The sequence below is a fragment of the Carcharhinus amblyrhynchos genome, chromosome 4 (assembly GCF_965287045.1).
Source record: "Carcharhinus amblyrhynchos chromosome 4, sCarAmb.v2.hapA, whole genome shotgun sequence".
In the NCBI taxonomy this organism is placed as follows: Eukaryota; Metazoa; Chordata; class Chondrichthyes; order Carcharhiniformes; family Carcharhinidae; genus Carcharhinus; species Carcharhinus amblyrhynchos.
In genome coordinates this window covers 103,587,363-103,606,405 of record NC_137327.1, presented here as the reverse complement: position 1 = coordinate 103,606,405, position 19,043 = coordinate 103,587,363, and the positions used below count along the sequence as shown (strand labels likewise).

At 39.4% G+C, this 19,043-nt stretch overlaps 1 protein-coding gene across 2 annotated transcripts in view; it reads right to left on the bottom strand.

The window, feature by feature from the left end:
* The window catches only part of klhl4 (kelch-like family member 4), a 200,407-nt gene that overhangs the window by 48,175 nt on the left and 133,189 nt on the right, over positions 1 to 19,043 (bottom strand). For both annotated transcript variants that reach the window (XM_080187717.1, XM_080187716.1), the window contains exons 2-3: positions 5,156 to 5,329; positions 3,567 to 3,703 (exon numbers count right to left, since the gene is read on the bottom strand). In XM_080187717.1, coding sequence (XP_080043843.1) covers positions 3,567 to 3,703; positions 5,156 to 5,329 — 311 coding nt within the window. The remainder of the gene's footprint in view (positions 1 to 3,566; positions 3,704 to 5,155; positions 5,330 to 19,043) is intronic.

Here is a 19,043-nt window from a genome sequence, read left to right as displayed (position 1 = left end):
CCCCTTAAAAGTCACTATCATATCTGCTACCACTACCTCTCCCAGCAGCGAATTCCAGGTATCCACCACCCTCTGTGTAAAAAAACTTGCCTCATACATCTCCTTTAAACCTTGCCCCTCACACCTTAAACTTATGCTGCCAAGTAATTGATTCTTCCACCTTGGGAAAAAACTTCTGGCTATCCATTCTGTCCGTGCCTCTCATAACCTTGTAGAATTCTATCAGGTCAACGCTCAACCGCCATCATTCCAGTGAGGACAAACCAAGTTTCTCCAACTTCTCTTTATAGCTTTTATTCTCCATACCAGGCAACATCCTGGTAAATCTTTTCTGTACACTCTCCAAAGCCTCCACATCCTTCTGATAGTGTGGCGACCAGAATTGAACACTATATACGAAGGGCAGCCTAACTAAGGTTCTATAAACCTGCAATATGACTTGCCAATTTTTAAACTCAGTGCCCCAGCCAATGAAAGCAAGCATGTCCTGGAATGTTGTATGCCTTCTTGACTATCTTCTTCACCTGTGTTTCCACTTTCAGTGACCTGTGTACCTGTACACCCAGATCTCCCTGCCTATCAATACTCTTAAGGGTTCTGCCATTTACTGTATCTTTCCTATCTGTGTTAGACCTTCCAAGATGCATTACGTCACATTTGTCTGGATTAAACTCCATCTGCCATCTCTCCACCCAAGTCTCCAACTGATCTATATCCTGCTGTATCCTCTGACAGTCCTCATCACTATCTGCAAATCCACCAATATTGTGTCGTTTGCAAACCTACTAATCAAACCAATTACATTTTCCTCCAACACATTTATATATATTACAAACAGCAAAGGTCACAACACTGATCCCTGAGGAATGCCAGTTTTACACCTGACGAAGGGGCTAACCCGAAAGCTTGCAAGTATATTATCAAATAAATAGGTTGGACTAAAACCTGGTGTTGTCAGACTTTTTACTGTGTTTACACCAGTCCAACGCCGGCATACCCACATCAATGCCAGTTGTCACAGCCTTCCATTCAGAAATGCACCCTTCTACTGCTACCCTCTGTCTTCTATTACCGAGCCAGTTCTGTATCCATCTTACCAGCTCACCTCTGATCCCATGCAACTTCATCTTTTGCATCAATCTGCCATGAGGGACCTTGTCAAAGGCCTTACGGAAGTTCACATAGACAACATCCACTGCCCTACCCTCAATCATCTCCTTGAGAAATCCAGTAAATTAGCGAGACATGACCTCCTTTTTACAAAATCATGTTGCCACTTGCTAATATGTCCACTTATTTCCAAGTGGGAATAAACCCTGTCTTGGAGAATCCTCTCCAATAATTTCCCTACCACTGATGAAAGGCTCACCGGCCTGTAATTACCTGGATTATTCTTGCTACCCTTCTTGAATAAAGGAACAACATTGGCTATTCTCCAACCTAGGATATATTTACATTCCTTCAACTATATAATCTCTTAAAAAACAAATATACATTCAAGTCCTGAATTCCTTATAAAAGCAAACATTAATCTTAATGTTGCATAGCCTTCCATTATCACTGTAAGTTGCCTGTCATTTCACAGTTTGATCAACAGGTACATGTGGTTATAGATTCTTTGAAGAGTGGAGCCATCAATTGCAATGTTTGCTTTTATAAGGAATTCAGGACTTGAATGTATATTTGTTTTTTAAGAGATTATATAGTTGAAGGAATGTAAATATATTGTGGGGAACGGGGTTTCCGTTTCCATTTTCGGGGAATTGGACGATTGGTGGGATGGGAAATCCCAGGGAGTCTAAAAACGTGGTTTATGGCAGTGAGATTTCACATTCTAATTGTCCCCACCTCTTGCCAATGATGTAATGGGAATCCCAACGTTAATATCATCAGGTGTTTATGCCCGATAGAGCCTCTCTGCCATTAGATTGTCCATTTATGTTGGTGTAACCTCAGGCTGACAAGAATCACAAGAAGTCTCCCATGATCTGCACATGGCAAGCAGAACTCACCAGAGATGCACTGCTGAGTATATCCCATGGGGAGTGGGTAGGGAAACATGCCTGGGCAGTACTCTGGTATTGCCCCTTGGCACTGCCTGGGGGTGGGTGTTCTGGGGCAGGAGGTAAGTTATATAGTTTTTTAAGAAGTCCCTAAAAGCACAACAGAGGAAGCTGCCCTTGGAATCAACGGATCCCATGCCATTTTCAAGATGGCGTCGGAGCGAGGCTACTTCTTGCAAGCTCTGCCCAGAATACCTTCTAATTCTATCTTATACTCTTGTTCTATGCTTCTAAAACTTCACTCTAACTCTGTTAAACTCTCTTATAAATGTAACACTACATTCTGCAGTCTCTCATTTCTTTCTCAACAAACAGTATGTTTTGTCTGTATAGCGCGCAAGAAACAATACTTTTCATTGTATGCTAATACATGTGACAATAATAAATCAAACCAAATCATTTTCCCACTGGCTGTGTCACTCTGCCAAAAGAAAGATTTCACCCAGTAAATGGGTTTTTAAGTATGGGTTTTTTTATAATTATAATTTGCAATAGGCATTTAGAACTTTATTTAATTTCTTCTCAGCATGGGTCCTGAGGTCTGCCCATTGTGGATACTGGGTGAGTTGGCATGTCAGGTTGTAAGGGCAAAGAGTATTGGGTGAAGGTTGGTGACAGTTGGCAATAAGAGAGTGAGTAGAGTGGTATATGAGCAGAATGGCATGGAGCTCGCATGAGGTGCATGAGGGGTGGTTATAGGTTGGCATGGAGGGCATGATGGGCATGGTGGGCCATGAGGGTCAGGGACACGAAGTGGCATGTGTTGCCATAGTTGGAGCATCAGGAGTGTGTGGGAGGTGAGTGATGCAATTGGTGAGGGATGGAGGTTTGTTTTTTATTTTATTTATTTTTTAAAACTTCCTCACAGCGCTGGTGCACAGCTTCCTCACTCCTTCCATGACTCCGATTTCCACCCATCCCCTTCATGGACCAAAAGTCCGAGCTTCCGGGGCACTTTCTCCCGGGTTGGGTTTGCGGAGCAGGAAATTGGCTCAAAAGTGAAAATCCAAGCCAAAAGTTATATTTGAAAATGTCATGAGGGAACTATGAGTAAGAGTTTATTATTTAAATCCAATATTTTTACAAATTACTTGGACTGAGTTACCCAAATTAAAAAAAACAGTAATTTTACCTTAATTGTTAACAACTTTGACCATGTGATTCACGCAAGATTGTTAAATGGTTAAAAATAAGAACAAAATAAATATATAGCACACTCTTGATTTGCTGTGCTAGAGCACAGAAACAGGACGCGAGCATTTAGCAAGGCAGGAAACATAACCCAATTTTAAGTATTCGCAGAAGCAGACGTTTAAAAAAAAAATCAATGCACATATCCTGCACCTTGAAATGTATTCAGAGTCAAGACGGTTGATTCAGATTTTCTGTGAAATGTAACTGTTATTTCCTTTACTGGAAATCTAAAATGGAGGTTGACTCCAATATCGACTTTTGCTACCGAACACATAAAAAGTCATCTATAAATATGACATTACAGGTCACCTGTGTAAGCATAATGGACAAGTGCTTTAAGTGCATCTGGGTCGACGCCCTCCATTTTAATCTCTTCTTGCTTGGCCTCACGTACATCATTCGTAAACATGGCTGCAAAATAGTCCGAAACAGCACTGAGGACTAGCCTGAAAGCAATGAAGACAACATAAGAAATAAGCTGAAAACTTTGAAACAAATACCACACCACTAATGTTTTTGTCAACTTCATTAGTCTGAAAGCTGCACTTCTTAAAAATAAAATGTGGATCAAACATATTTTATATGGCCTTTAATTGGTTTTATACAACTATTGAGTTTTCACACCAGGGAATTATTTAAGTCTACTTAATTATGTTTAATAGATTTTCATTCTGCTATATCACTTTGATTACTGGTCAAAATGCACTACATTATTTATGCAGCAACATATAAAATAGTGAAATTTAGATTTATAATTGCTGCCAATTCAGTAAAGGAAGTCATGAACACAAGTTAAAATTGTGTCTAGTAATAGGTGGCCCCAGAGGAAGTGCTAATTATGTAAACATCAAGAAATTCTACACTGTTGTAAGTTTTTAATGAGATCAACTTTGTTCAGCAAAAATAGGATTCAATCATCGACCAGGCTTTGTTTAAGCACTGATGTTTCAAGCATTAAGCCAAAAGCCTTTAATCATTGCCATCTGGCACTTCCAAAGGTTTAAGACAGGGACTCGGGAGAAATGAGGACAGTGATTTAATGTTTAATTCCTGTTGTTAACTTGTGGCCCATTACACTTTTAGCGGACTTCATTGTTTCTTTTTTATCATTTTTAATAAATCAAGTCACATTGATTTCCTTTTTCCCTGAAGTAGTTCTAAAAATACAGACACAATATTGTTATTGCCCAGAGCAATAGTTTATTTGTCAAGTCAATCTGCATGGCAATAAGATACACCGATATTTTATTCAACAGCATGGCACACAAATTGGCGCTGTGTATTGAATAACTAAAACCCGCAACTTGGAAGCTTTCTTCCCATGGTATTATGCCTCTTCCTTTTCTCTTTGTTTTATGCCATCACTGATGTCAAATATTCCTGATGTCAAGAGCCTAAATTGGTATCTTATTGATATCTTACACAAGGGCAAATAGCGAAGAACAACAATTTCTAGCCTTGCCAGTGATACTCACATACCATGAGAATATATTTTTTTTTAAATAAAAATGAGACATATAAATATATGCCACCAGATGAATATTTTAATTCCAATATTTTTGTTCACAGTGCTGCAAATTTAATGGTTTCTTACCATTCGCTCTGGATTACCCTTCATATTCTTCAGAGCCATTTTATTAGGGTTTTGATGCATATACTTTTGCAAAGGTTAAGTGTTGATATTAGACAGTGTTGTAAAACTTCTAATATTTTGATAGACCTGTCTTAAACCAATATTTTATCATTGAGTAGTTTGGTAAAAATGATTCAAAGTGAACCATTTTAGCTTTCATCAACTGAACAGCACTGATGATTCCATATGAGTCTAAATGCAATATATTGCTCAGGCGCTGACTGTATGGGTCCTGTAATTCAATCAAATATACTGCATACTTTACCGATGAGCAGGAATCTTGTGATCTCCAGCAATCAGGAGAACATCACACAGTTGCTTGTGCTGGAGGTAATTCTCCATTTTCCGAAATGTTTGTTCTGCATGATTCATTGACTGGAAGAACTCATCTGAACTACCGGAACTCATCCTATTGGAAGAACAGCTGTTCAATGCCAACCTGTGAACAAAGGAAAGGAAAGCAGATTTGTTAACGAACATTGGAAGCTAAACCTACAATCATCCATGTATTTTTCACTTCAAGTTTGTTTCTGAAAGCTGTTGTGAAAATCAATACTTAGTCAGTCTTGTTTGATATATAACAAACCAACAAAACAATAGAGCACTTTGATTCTCTCTTGTTGAATAATACAAAGTTGGTTAACAAGCTAATCCATTTTTAAGCACTATTGATAAAGGCTAGCAGCTATGGATGATTTTTTTTTAACCATTTGCTATTTCAGAATACTACTCTTAAGTCTAACAAAGTTATTTTCTTTAAATAAAATAAAACTGTCAGGAGGAAAAAAGGTATGTTCTTCTGCTTGAGAAAAGCAAATCATTACTGGATTTTGGATTCTTCAGTGATTATAACCTTAATAAAATACAAGGTATCCATCCAGCATGGTGGCACAGTGCTTAGTACTGCTGCCTCATAGTGCCAGGGACCCTGGTTCATTTCCCAGCTTGGGTTACTGTCTGTGCAGACGCTACACATTCTCTCCGTGCCTACGTGTGTTTCCTCTGGGTGCTCCAGTTTCCTCCCGCAGTCTGAAAGACGTGCTGGTTAGGTGTATTGGCCATGCTAATCTCTCCCTCAGTGTCTCTGACCAGGCTCTGGAGTGTGACAATTGGGGATTTTCACAGTAGCTTCATTGCAGTGTTAATGTAAGCCTACTTATGACACTGTAAGAAGTCTTACAATACTAGGTTAAAATTGAACAGATTTATTTGGAATCACGAGCTTTCAAAGAGCTGCTCCTTCATCAGGTGAGTGCAATTGTGTCTTTGTCTATATATGCCATGTTTGTGAACCGACCTCTCCATTTGTCGGATAAAGGAGCAGCATTCTGGAAGCACGTGATTCCAAATAAACCTGTTGGACTTTAACCTGGTGTTGAATTACCAGGTAATTTATGAGCACAGGTTGCAGGAATTTAGCTTGCCTTTCCTTGAGTTTAGAAAATTGAGGAGTTATCTAATTGAGGTGTTTAAAATGATCAGGAGATTTGATAACATAGACACAGAGGAATTATTTCCTTTGGTGAGGAATCCAAAAATAGAATGCATGCTCTCAAAATTACAGCTATGCCAAAGTCAGGAAGTATTTTTCACAGGGTAAGGGAAATCTGAACTTGCTCCACCAAAAAGCTGTAAATGTTGAGCTAATTTTTAGTTTTAAAACTGAGATTGGTGATTTGTTGTGAAATAAATTGAGGAAACTTGAGAAAAGGGTGACTAAATTAGGATGAGGAAGCTGAATGGGGGAACAGAGTAAAGGGAATGGAAGATCCATTCTTGTTTCTATATTTCACAGCTCATAGCACCATTATGGAAAAGAGCAAAAGTATCAATTCTCTCTGATTTGTGTTCTAATATTAGAATCCCTACAGTGCAGAAAGAGGTCATTCATCCCATCAGATCTGCACCAACAATAATCCTACCCAGGCCCTATCCCCATAACTTTGCATTTTTACCCCGCTAATCCCGCTAACGTACACATCCTGGGACACTAACAGGCAATTTAGCATGGTCAATGCATCTAACTCATACATTTTTGGAGTGTGGGTGGAAACAGGAGCACCAGGAGGAAACCCATGTGGACACGGGGAGAACGTGCACACTCCATACAGACAGTGACCCATGGCTGGAATTGGACCCAGGTCCCAGGCGCTGTGTGACAACAGTGCTCACAACTATGCCACCGTGTTAAAGATCATGAAAAAAGTTATTAAAGATAAGGCATTTGTGCAATTAACAATTGTCCAATATGATCCACATGAACCATTGTTATCTAAGATTTAGCTTGGTAATCACTGAAAAATGTTTAAGCTTATTTTGCTCCTGTTTTGCAACAATTGTTTTATAAAACTGGGGACGTGGCAGAGTCAAGTCACAAATTTAAATATGAATTTTCTATGCGCTTTGTTCAAACACGTGTTTGATGGACCTTTTTAATTCAACAATTTTTTGGATATGACGTGGCCCATGAAACTCTTTCAAAACATTCTTAACAGCCTACTCTTTTTTGCAAATCACGGAGTCTCTCTGATTGAGAATGATTTAAGTCAGATAACTTAGTGGTTGATGAGAAAAAAGAGGCACATTGTGTATGATAAATTATCAATGCAGTTTTCCCAATAAATTCCATTATTATTTTCTATTACATGGAGTTAGCTAAGCTTAGCACTTATTAAAATGTCATAGTACTTCTATTATTTGCTTATTCCATTGCTGGGAAATAAATGTGTTTGACAGTTAAACCCGAAAGAAGGTCTAGTAAAGTTGGTGTAGACTTGATGGGCCAAATGGCCTTCCTTTGCACTGTAAGGATTCTAAAGTTTAAAAGTTTGCATTTATTTATTAGTCATAAGTAGGCTTACATTAACACTGCAATGAAATTACTGTGAAAATCTTCCAGTTGCCACACTCCAGCGCCTGTTCAGGAACACTGAGGGAGAGTTTAGCATGGCCAATTCACCTAACCAGCATGTCTTTCAGCTTATGAGAGGAAACCAGAGCATCTGGAAGAAACCCATGCAGATACAGGGAGAACGTGCAGACTCCACACAGACAGTGACTCAAGTTGGGAATCAGCCCCAGGTCCCTGATGCTGTAAGACAGCAGTGCTAACCACTGAGCCACCATGCCACCCTACATGTGGCTCTAATTGAGACACATTCTAGAGAAGTTTCTATAAAACATTCTATCATCAATCTTTTATTAAGTGCGAGGGCAAATACTACAAGAAGATTATTAAGCCTAAATGGAAGTCAAAGCCTTTGATAGGATCTTGTTCATTCTAATTAAATGCAATTCCTGATCCAAGCGTTTGATTTAAATACAATATCTGCCTCTATAAAACTCAAATGTCCTTATTTAGTAATGATATTGTTCTGATTATAAAGTAGTTTAGTCCAAATAATGAATGAAAACTTTGAAATACATCCATCACGTTTGCAAAGCCTGCTAATTTGCTCATGTTTCCCAGGGATTAAAGAACACTTGATTATTATTCACCTGCTTCATTGGCTTTCATCATGTCTCATGGATTTGTGCAAACAACATCACAAAAATCCATTAGTTTTTAAAAAGAACTTCAGAATGCGCATTGTGATATCTCATTTATGCATAATTCTGGTAGAATTGCATCACACCATTCACTCTAGTTTCTGCATAATGCCTCATTCACGTACAATATCCCTATTAACAATTCAGGTTTTCATTGATTTCATAATCAATATGATTAGGGTGTTGCAAAACCTCATTTAGAGGTGCATAAGAAAGCTAAATCATTATACTTATACTATTTAGAATTTCTGGTCACAGCAAAGTATATCTTGAAAAATAGTTCTGGGTTTATCACAAGACAACTGCATTGACAACTGCATTAATGGGGATTATGTGCTTATATTTTATGTTTTTATACATCTTGTAATGATTTTTAACAACTACTTCATCGTGATTATCTGAATTTAGGAATCCTTGTTACAACTTAAGATGGACATTTTAATCACTTAAGTAGTCAGCATTTTGCTTTGTTTTTATGAAGACACACAATAGGGACCAACTTGATATGTAAGCAATGGTCAGCAACCATTTATTTCCTGTCTTCTAATCTCCCAAAAGCTTCAATTATTCAATATTCTATGTGATTTGTTGTGAACTCAACTTTTGGCTATTTTCTTAATAACGAATAATTAATTAATATTGATATATAGAAAATCAATTCAACAAACCTGCATCTTAGTAACTGTAATTAATGTTTCAGATTAAAAGGTAAATGATGTTCTTTACCACCTCCATAAATGCACACACTTTTAAAATCAGGAAACTAAACATTGTCAGTAAACAGATTACAAATTGAAATAGGAGAAACCGGCATATATTAAACCAATATAACTTTACCACTAACTAGAATGTCATCTAAGAAGCACCATACGCCCTTCATTCCATCCCATCCTCGTCGGTGCCCCTTTTTTGGGGCGGCATGGTGGCACAGTGGTTAGCACTACTCACTCACAGCTCCAGGGACCTGGGTTCAATTCCTGAATTGGGTCACTGTCTATATGGAGTTTGCACATTCTCCCCACGTTTCCTCCAGGTGCTCTGCTGTCCTCCCACAGTCCAAAGATGTGTGGGTTAGGTTGATTGGACATGCTAAGTTAACCCTTAGTGTCCCAGGATGGGATATGTTAGAAGGATTAGCAAGGTAACTAAGTGGGGATAGAGTCTGGGTAGGATTGTTGTCGGTGCAGACTCGATGGGCTGAATGGCCTTCTTCTGCACTGTAGGATTTCTATGACGATTCACTTAGCACTAGATCCAGAGCATTCTGGGGGAAGTAGAATCCTAAAATGGTAATTTACGTACTAGCACAATCCATTGTGTTTATGAGTGGTAAATAATAAAGTAGCATTTGACAGGTCTGTCTTACTGAACATCTTCGCTTTAGCTGAATCAGAAAACAAATCTTCATTGGATGGCTGCTTCCATAAGAGTTTTAATTTTTTAAGTCGACTGTAGCGTATTTCCTCAAACCCTCAGTTCGTGAAGTGACTTTTAAAGTGATCCGGAGCAAACTCTCTTTAGGGTAGAAGTATTGTTTATTCATACATTCAAATCTAGGGGATGGATGTCTCAAATACGTACATAAGCACACAATAAAGAAACAAGAAAGGAAAGAGTTTTATTACAAGAAATAACTAAGAGCAGTAAAAAAAACAAGTTAGAAATATTTATTCACTTGAATGCTGGAGTCCACTATATCAGAGTCCACAGGGGAAAAGTTGGGTGTTCAGCAGCGGCAGTGGAGTTGACAAATTAGGAGATGGATTTCATGGAATTATAAACTCTGTGAGGAAGTGATAGGAGAGAACATCGAGAACAATGCAAGTTTAGGACTAAGGTATGAGGGACCTGCAGAGGAAGTTTAGTGGAGATGCAGGTGATTGTTTACTGTAGAGAGAAGAAGTCAGGGGTATTTTTTGTGTTCCAGGATGATTCTGAAATAGTGAACAGTTCTGGCATAAGGGGACAGAAGCCAAATGTACTCTTATATGTTTCATTCAGATTTGGTGGTTATTGGCTGAACCAGTTTTCTATCATATCCTTCCAACCCTGCATTCCTTGGATTTAAGGAAATGGAGTCAAGGACTGCAGCAAGCAAGCTATCAGGGTGTCAGAAAGCAATGGTTTTGATGGAAACACAGGGGCAAAGGTGAGGTGTGGTTAAACAGGTAATAGCTTCAGAAGTGTCAAGGTCAACAATGGACCAAAAGCTGGACAATTGGGAAGTGAAAAGTATAGTGAATTGGGAAAGAGCTTCTTTCAAGAGGGAAACACAGAGGTAAGTGGAATTGGGAGGAAAAGGGTGATGTGTGTGGAAAGTGATACAAGGGGGCGGGCTATGAAAATGGCTTGGAGCATTTACGTGGAGAATTAAAGGAAGGGAAAATAAGACAGCAGTGAACTTTGCAGAATAAAGGGCATTGAAATGGAATTTGAAACTCCAGAGGATGAGAGGTAACATGGCGCAGAGTTGAGGGAGGAAAGCAAATAGCTGTGAGGAAATTATTACAGTACATGCATGAGGGGTACTGAATAAGGATTTAAATGAGAACTGAGAGTCATGGAACAGGGTAAATTGCTCTAAAGAGTAGGAAGAATCAGAGGTGTAAGAGGGCAGGATATGATTTGATTTGATAAGAGCCATATCTTCACCATGATGACAATTGGTGGATGACATAGTCAGGTGGAGAGACATCCATTAGGGGAAAGATGGCATCATTCCTTAGCTAGTTTTTAGTAAGGGCCATGATGGCACAAATATCCATTGTGCGCTCTTTGGATGACAAATCCCTGTCCACAAGACTTTCTGGAAGGAGAGGTAGAGAGCAGTGGGAGTTGTTCTTCTAGCAGAGTCCACAAGGTCAGCACTGGGTGGGGTGAGGGGGACAAGAAGGAGATTGATAAGATTACCCCGATGGGCATGCTGGGCATGGCTTTGTCACCAGGAGAGTCCCAGGACTTTGCTTATATGTGGCAGCACTGAGTGCATGTGATGTTCACATTTTCAGTATGCTTTTATCCAAGTAAAAACAAGTTTAAATTGACTATAATTACTGTAAGTGCTCTCTGAACAAAAGTCCTAACAGCAGCCTTATTTGTACTACTTCACCATTGAGTCAAATTATTATTAGGTTTGAAAATCTGTAATGATTCTGCAAAAGCCATTTGTCAATAGCTTTTAAACAAGCAAGATGGCAAAATTATTATGAAATGAAATATGTTATCTTGTTTGAGCATACTTTGCAGTAACAACTTGGGAACTTCTTAGCCAACTTGGGGCAGGTGACCACCCCAAATCACAGCCGGAGTGAGAAAGTAAATTGTACAGATGTGTATTCCTTTGATCATTTGATGTTCTTTGAAATTAATATTGAAGCTTGAATTATTTCACAATCTTTATGCCAATAAGTAGATCAACAATCTTAGCATAACACGATTTTTATGCTATCCTTTTCACAACTTGGCTTGCACTTTGTGTATGTCTGGTTATACAAGCAAAGTTGTTGATTGGTCAAACTCATTGTTCGTGCATATGTTTTGCACTGGTCTGTATGAATCATAAAATAGAGTAGTGATTACGATCGCTATAGAAGTTAATTCATCTACCCCTTGGTTAAGCCATTAATATATTAAATATATTGCTCATACAAACCAGTGTAAGTTTTAATCTGTGCTTTATCTGTCATCCATGACAGGGTGCTGTTAGATTCTATCTGGAAGATCTATGGGCTTTGATCCATATGTAGTCCAGAACACCCCTATTAATACCTGCAGAAGTTCATGCATTCACAAGCCAGGAACAACAATCAGTAGTGATATAGATGATACAATTAGACTAGCTGGAACCTAAGAGTGTCTCTTTCCTCAAAACATCATTAGGATCTAATAAAATAGTGCAAGTGGGGGGAAATTTCCAGGAGCTATTGCGGCTCCAAATTATTTACTGCAAATTGACAGAGCATATTTCAAAAACTGAAAATCATCCAAATCAATGTTGGCACTCTTCTGAATCTTGGTGCTAAACTGTACATTGTGAAAGCTTGAGGGAAGTGATAAAAATTATAAATACACAGTGTCTATTTGCCTTTCATTTCTTGTTGTAAATAATTAGCAACTCCTATTTCTAAATCACAGTTGAAATTCTCAGTGCAGAGCTGCCAATATATATTAGATTATATATGCATCGTTTACATTTTCAGAAGGATTTTAATTTGCTGTTGAATTTTCCAGCCTATCCCAATTGACAGCTATTTTTAGCACTTCTCTCTGCAGAATGGAAACATTATAGGTTTCTCTCTTTGTGAATCAGCTTATTAAAATATCTTGGAGCACAGATGGGAAATTTGAGATGATTGATGGATAGAATCGGAGAACATTTCAAACCCATTCTACCTCTCCCTCTCACGTCCCTACCCCCACCTTTAATAAAACAGCTTTCAATACCAGAAAGGTTTGGTGTGTATCCTCTCAGTGCAGATATCACGAGCTATCTATTAGGGTTGCTTTTACATTTTGTCATATTGAAAATAAGGTTTGTGTTGAATTCATTTTAAAAGCAAACAAAGTACAAGACTGCACTGAGGCACAGCGGCACAATGGTTAGTATTGCCGCTGCACAGTGCCAAGGACGCACGTTCAATACCGGCCTCTACTGAATGTGTGGAGTTTGCACGTGCTTCTTGTGTCTGCATGGATTTCTTCCAGGTGCTCCAGTTTTTTCCCACACTCCAAAGGTATGAAGGTTAGATTGATTGGCCATGCTAAATTGACACTTTGGGTGGGATTTTCCAGCTGCCTGCCCCCAAAACTGGAAAATCAATGGACCTTTCCATGGTCTGCCCCTCACCTGCTACAATTCCTGTGGTGGCGGAACAGGAAAATTTGCCCCTTAGTGCCAGGGGGATTAGGAGGGTAAATACATGGGGTTACGGGGTTAAGGCCTGGATGGGAATGTTGTTGTTGCAGGCTCAATGGACCGAATAGCCTCCTTCTGCATTTTAGGGATTCTATGATTATACTTTATCCTGACAACCTGTATGAAACCCTGGAGGAAGTGTTGTTTTCATTCTCAAATCCATTGCAGGCAATCATCCAAGTGTCCTTTGGAGACTGACTAGTAATTACGTTCTACCAAAGCTCTTGCAGCTGAATTAAGGAGAATGCCAACAAACGGATGAGTGAAGATGTTGTCCCTCGATGCAAGGTGGATTAGGAAGGAGCCAATTGTGGCTATGCTTTTCAAGTTGAAGCTAAGAGCATTAGTACAAACAGATTGTGTACTGCTGAGATGGGGATAGGAAAAGCTGCAATATTTTGCTGCTACGCCGATTAATAGTATCAAACCTAATACTTTATCTTGCACGCCATGACAATATAATTGACAGTAGCCACCAGGTGACATAAAGAGATACATCAGCACTGTATGGGGTGAGGAAAAGCCATCATGGGGAATAACATTTGTAACTTGAGACAGAGTACATTCTGTTCAGGTGGGCTAAAATGAAAGTAATAAAACTTAACACAGAAAGTACTGTAAAGCATACCAGTCTGTACAGTTATTCAAACATAATTTTCCATATCTTCATTTGTGTCATTTTGTTTTTCAAATTCTTAATTAATTCAATAATGTATTTTTATTTTGATGATTGCCAGATAGAAGTTACTAATGTATTAAAGAAGCAGCTTTATCTCTCATTTCCAGCAACAGTGTTACACTCTGATATTCCAAGTTCACAAGCCAATTTACTGCCAGTCCCCAAACTATGCCATTGGGTCATATCTTCATATTCACACTTGCAAACATAATGCCAGTCAAAACTGAGAGCATGCGGGCAAGATTTTATTTGAGCCACTGCATAAAGGCTGGCACTGCCAGGCTTACTTCACTTCTGAGCCTCAAAGGCCAATGGAGAAAAATAATATTTGAACTATTCTGGTGCAAACAAAATTGAGGCATTTGAGCAAAATTGTTTTAAATCATTAAATGGTGATGAGGATCCACACATTGCAAGCTGAGCAATTGTTGAAATCCAAAACAGGCAGCTAAAATTAGATAGCACAGCATGAACGTCCCTTTGTTGAGTTAAGGAAAAGAGAAGTAGAATGTTGCTCAAGAGTGAAGTGGGAGGGTCTGGTGTCTAACTTCTGCAGTTAAGATTGTATCAGTTTGCACATTGATATTATAGATAATATGTTGAAATATGTAATAAACCTGTCTCTTTGTTGTAGACTTGTATTTTGTTACAAAACTGGCATGTACATGACAAAGTAGGAAATTGCCCAGGTATGCCCTGACCTCAAAACAACAGGACAAATCCAATCCAACCAATTGCCTTCCCATCAATCTACCCTCAAACTTCAGCAAAATGATGGAAAGGTTTGTTGATTGCTATAAAGTAGCACCTACTCTCCAATTACCTGCTCATTAATGCGCAGTTCCGGATTCTGTCAGGACTACTCAGCCCCAGACCACGTACCACTTTGATCCAAACTTGGAAAAAAAGAGGTAAGTTCCAGAGCTTGATTTTTTTTAAATTGATCATATGGGGCACCAGGAACCTTAGAACAATTGAAGCCAACAGGAAAAATTCCCCACTGGTTGATATCATTCTTAACATAATGGGAGATTGTTGTCGTGATTGGAGGTCAATCATCTCAGCCCCAGGTTATCTTTGCAGGAGTTTCTTGAGATAGTGTCTTAGACCCAACTGTCTTCAGCTACTTCAGCAATGCCCTACATTCTATCACAAGGTCAGAAGTGGGGATGTTCGCCGATGATTGCACAGTGTTCAACACTGTCATGACTCCTTAGATACTGAAGCAGTCCTTGTCCATATGCAGCAAGATCTGGATAACATTTAGGCTTGGGCTGATAGGTGGCAAGTAACACTTATGCCAGGCAATGGCCATCTCCAATAAGAGAGAATCTAATCATCTCCCCTTGATATTCAATGGCATTACTATTGCTGAATCACTATCAACATCTTGGGGTTTACCAAGCACCAGAAACAGCACTGAAACAGCCATATAAATACTGTGCTACAAGGGCAGGAATTTGATGGTAAATAATTCACTTCCTCACTCCCTAAAGCCTGTCCACCATCTGAATGACATAAGGCAGGATTGTGATGCAACTTCAACAAAACTCAAAAAGCTCAACACCATCCAGAACAAAGCTGCCCACTTTTCTGGCACTCCATCCACCACTCAACACTCACTTCCTCTACAACTGATGCACAGCGGCATTAGTGTGTACTATCTACAAGATGCAATGCAGCAACTCACCAAGGGTCCTTCGACAGCACCTTTCAAATCTGCAACATCTATCACCAAGAAGGGCATGGGCAACAGACAGATGGGAACAGCACCACCTGCAAGATCCCTCCAAGGCACAGACCATCCTGACTTGGAATTATACGACCATTCCCCTCACAGTGGCTCAGTCAAACTTCTGTAAGTCTCATCCTAAAAGCGCTGTGGGTCCACATACACCACATGGACTGCTGCTGTTCAAGAAGGCAGCTCACCACCACCTTCTCAAGAGCAATCAAGGATGGGTACTAAATACTGACCTAACCAAACCAGCCCTCATCCCCTGAAAGAATTTTTAAAAACTCCACAGCTGAGGCTGTGGTGCGCACTGGTAGAATCAGTACTGTTCTTTATTAAATTGTGCAATATGCTTCATGTGAGTCCATTACCCCTGAGCTAGTATGACTATTGTGTCGCGCACTTTCAGCTTTGTGGTCGCTGTTATGTTTATCATTCTATACCTACGTCGCTCCACCTATACTGCACTGAAGGAGATATCAAGCTTTTTTTTAACAATGCTATCTGTAATTATTGGAGATTGACAGTGGAGAATAATGTATGTCCTGTAAGAAGCAATTCATTCTTCTTCTGCTGATGTTAAAAAAAACACTTAAACCATACTTTCTTCAAAACCACTTAATTGAATTAGAAGCTTTTCATTCCTCGATTATTTTATGGAAATTTCTCTTAACTAATTATCATAGTGGTTAACAATAGAATGATTCCAAAAAGATTCACTCCTCAAACCGTTTTAATTATTTTAATACAGGACAGAGAAATAAGTTTATGCTGGAAACTGCAAGAGAAGAAATGTGAGAATGAATTTTTAAATTAAAATTCATGAAGCGAGTTGATCCCTACTATTCATTATTGGAGAGAAACATACACATCAATAAATCAATAAGGACACCAGTAAAAAGATTGCACTGCCTTTAACTAGAATTTATCTCCAGTTTTGAATAAATCCATTATCTCTAGTTAGAAATTCTTTTTGTGGTACAATGAATCATTGCAAGTTTTAAAGAACAATTTCTAAAAAATTCAAAATCTGTATCTCACGTATTTTTGGGTTGTGTGCAATTTTGGATCTGAGTCTGTGATAGTTGGAAGTTATAAAATGATAATTTTGCTTTTGAGTATGTCAGAATGTTTTGAGAAAGAGGTGTCATGAAATTATGCGCAGCTGCCTCACAGTGCCAGGGTCCCAAGTTCAATTCCGGCCCTGGGGGCCACTGTCTGTATGGAGTTTGTACATTCTCCCCATGTCTGCATGGGTTTCCTCCCACAGTCCAAGTGGAACGGCATGATGGCACAGTGGTTAGCACTGCTGCCTCACCGTGCCAGGGACCTGGGGTTGATTCCCCAGCTTGGGTCACTGTCTGTGTGGAATTTGCACGTTCTTCTTGTGTCAGAATGGGTTTCCTCCAGGTGCTCCGGTTTCCTCCCCCACTCTGAAAGGTGCGCTGGTTAGGTGCATTGGCCATGCTAAATTCTCCCTCAGTGTGTTCCAACAGGCACCGGAGTGTGGCAACTAGGGGATTTTCACAGTAACTTAATTGCAGTGTTAATGTAAGCCTACTTGTGACTAATCAATAAACTTTATTTACTTTAAGATGTGTGGGTTAGGTTGATTGGCCATGCTAAATTGGCCCTACTGTCAGAGGGATTAGCAAAGTAAATGCATAGAGTTACAGGAATAGGGCCTGCGTTGGGTTGTGGTCAGTACAGACTCAATGGGCTGAATGGCCTCCTTCTGTACTATAGGGATTCTATGATCTATGATAACTTGTCAATCTATACTTTATTCTACCTACCTACTGGACATAGTTTAAATTGTACATCCTTGTATGAAGTCAAGAGCTGAACAGACACATCACCATTAGTCAAAGGTGGACTTCAACTCTGTAGGTTAAAATTATGTGTAGAAAGGAGTAAACATTTTATTTTTTGTATCATGTGGAATGTATGAATTAAATAATTATTCAGTCATCTGCCAGGGATAGGGTACAACCAGGAAATGATAATGTCACTACAGTATTGCTTTTGGATGACTGAATGTCTTGGTTTGTAACTGGGACTGATAACAGTTCAAACGCCAAGGGACTCGATCTTGAGATATCAGCAGCTTGTGGCTAGTGCGCTGAGCCTATCAAAGTGACCCGAGAGAACTTCATTTATCATTCAAAAAAAACCCTGCTGTTGTCAATTTAAAAATTGATTTTAATGACATGAACTCTGAATATTGTCAGGTTGACCTCCAAGCAGTTAATTAATATCAAGAGGGAATGCAGAATAAGACAAGGCTTTAGGCACCAAGGAACGAGAACTAAGTTAGAAATTTGATGCCAGTGGGGATTCAGCACAGAGGGGGCAGGCGATGCTGTTTTTCACTCTCCAGTAGCTGATGACTGTTCTTCAAGTTAGGAGATTTGGTACTATTTCTGCTGTGTAAATTATTAACTAATCAACTTAATCAAATAAGTAATTTAGGCCGACACAACATAGATTGTGGTGTAACATGGCTGTCTAACCTTAGCTGGAATGGATCACAGTCCTGGACAATCAAATGTTTGCAGCTTGAGCACTTCCAGCTCGGAGTTCCCAACTTAGTTCTCGTTCCTTGGTGCCTAAGGCCTTGTCTTATTCTGCATTCCCTCTTGATATTAATTACCTGCTTGGAGGTCAACCTGACAATATTCAGAGTTCATGTCGGTAGAATCAATTTCTAAATTGACAACAGCAGGGGCTTTTTTTGAATGATAAATGAAGTGCACGAGTCACTGTGATAGGTTTAGCGCACTAGCCACAAGCTGCTGATATCTCAAGAGCTGATCCCTTGGCTTTTGAACTGTTACCAGTCCCAGTCACAAACCAAGACATCCAGTCATCCAAAAGCAACACTGTAACGACATTATCATTCCCTAGATTCAAGCAACAGAGTTACTGAGCTGGAATTTAATATGCCGACACTGCACATCATCAGGGATGCGGGAGAGTTACATAGTCATTTTGTTTCAGGGAGCAGTCAGATCCCTTAGGCTAGGTAGTACTTTCGAGTTTGTCAATTATCAGGGATGGGAGGTATCATTGTGAATGAGGCAGGAATGGGGATCCAACAGCAAGCGATGGAGAAGCCTCCGCCTTTGACTTTGACCTACAGGTATGAACTGCTTGTGACCTGTGTGGATGAAGAGAAAGACTGCAGGTTGGATGAGTAAACTGACCATATCACCATGGCACAGGATGCTATTCAATTAACGGAACCAAAAAGGAAAGTGGTAGTGATAGGGACC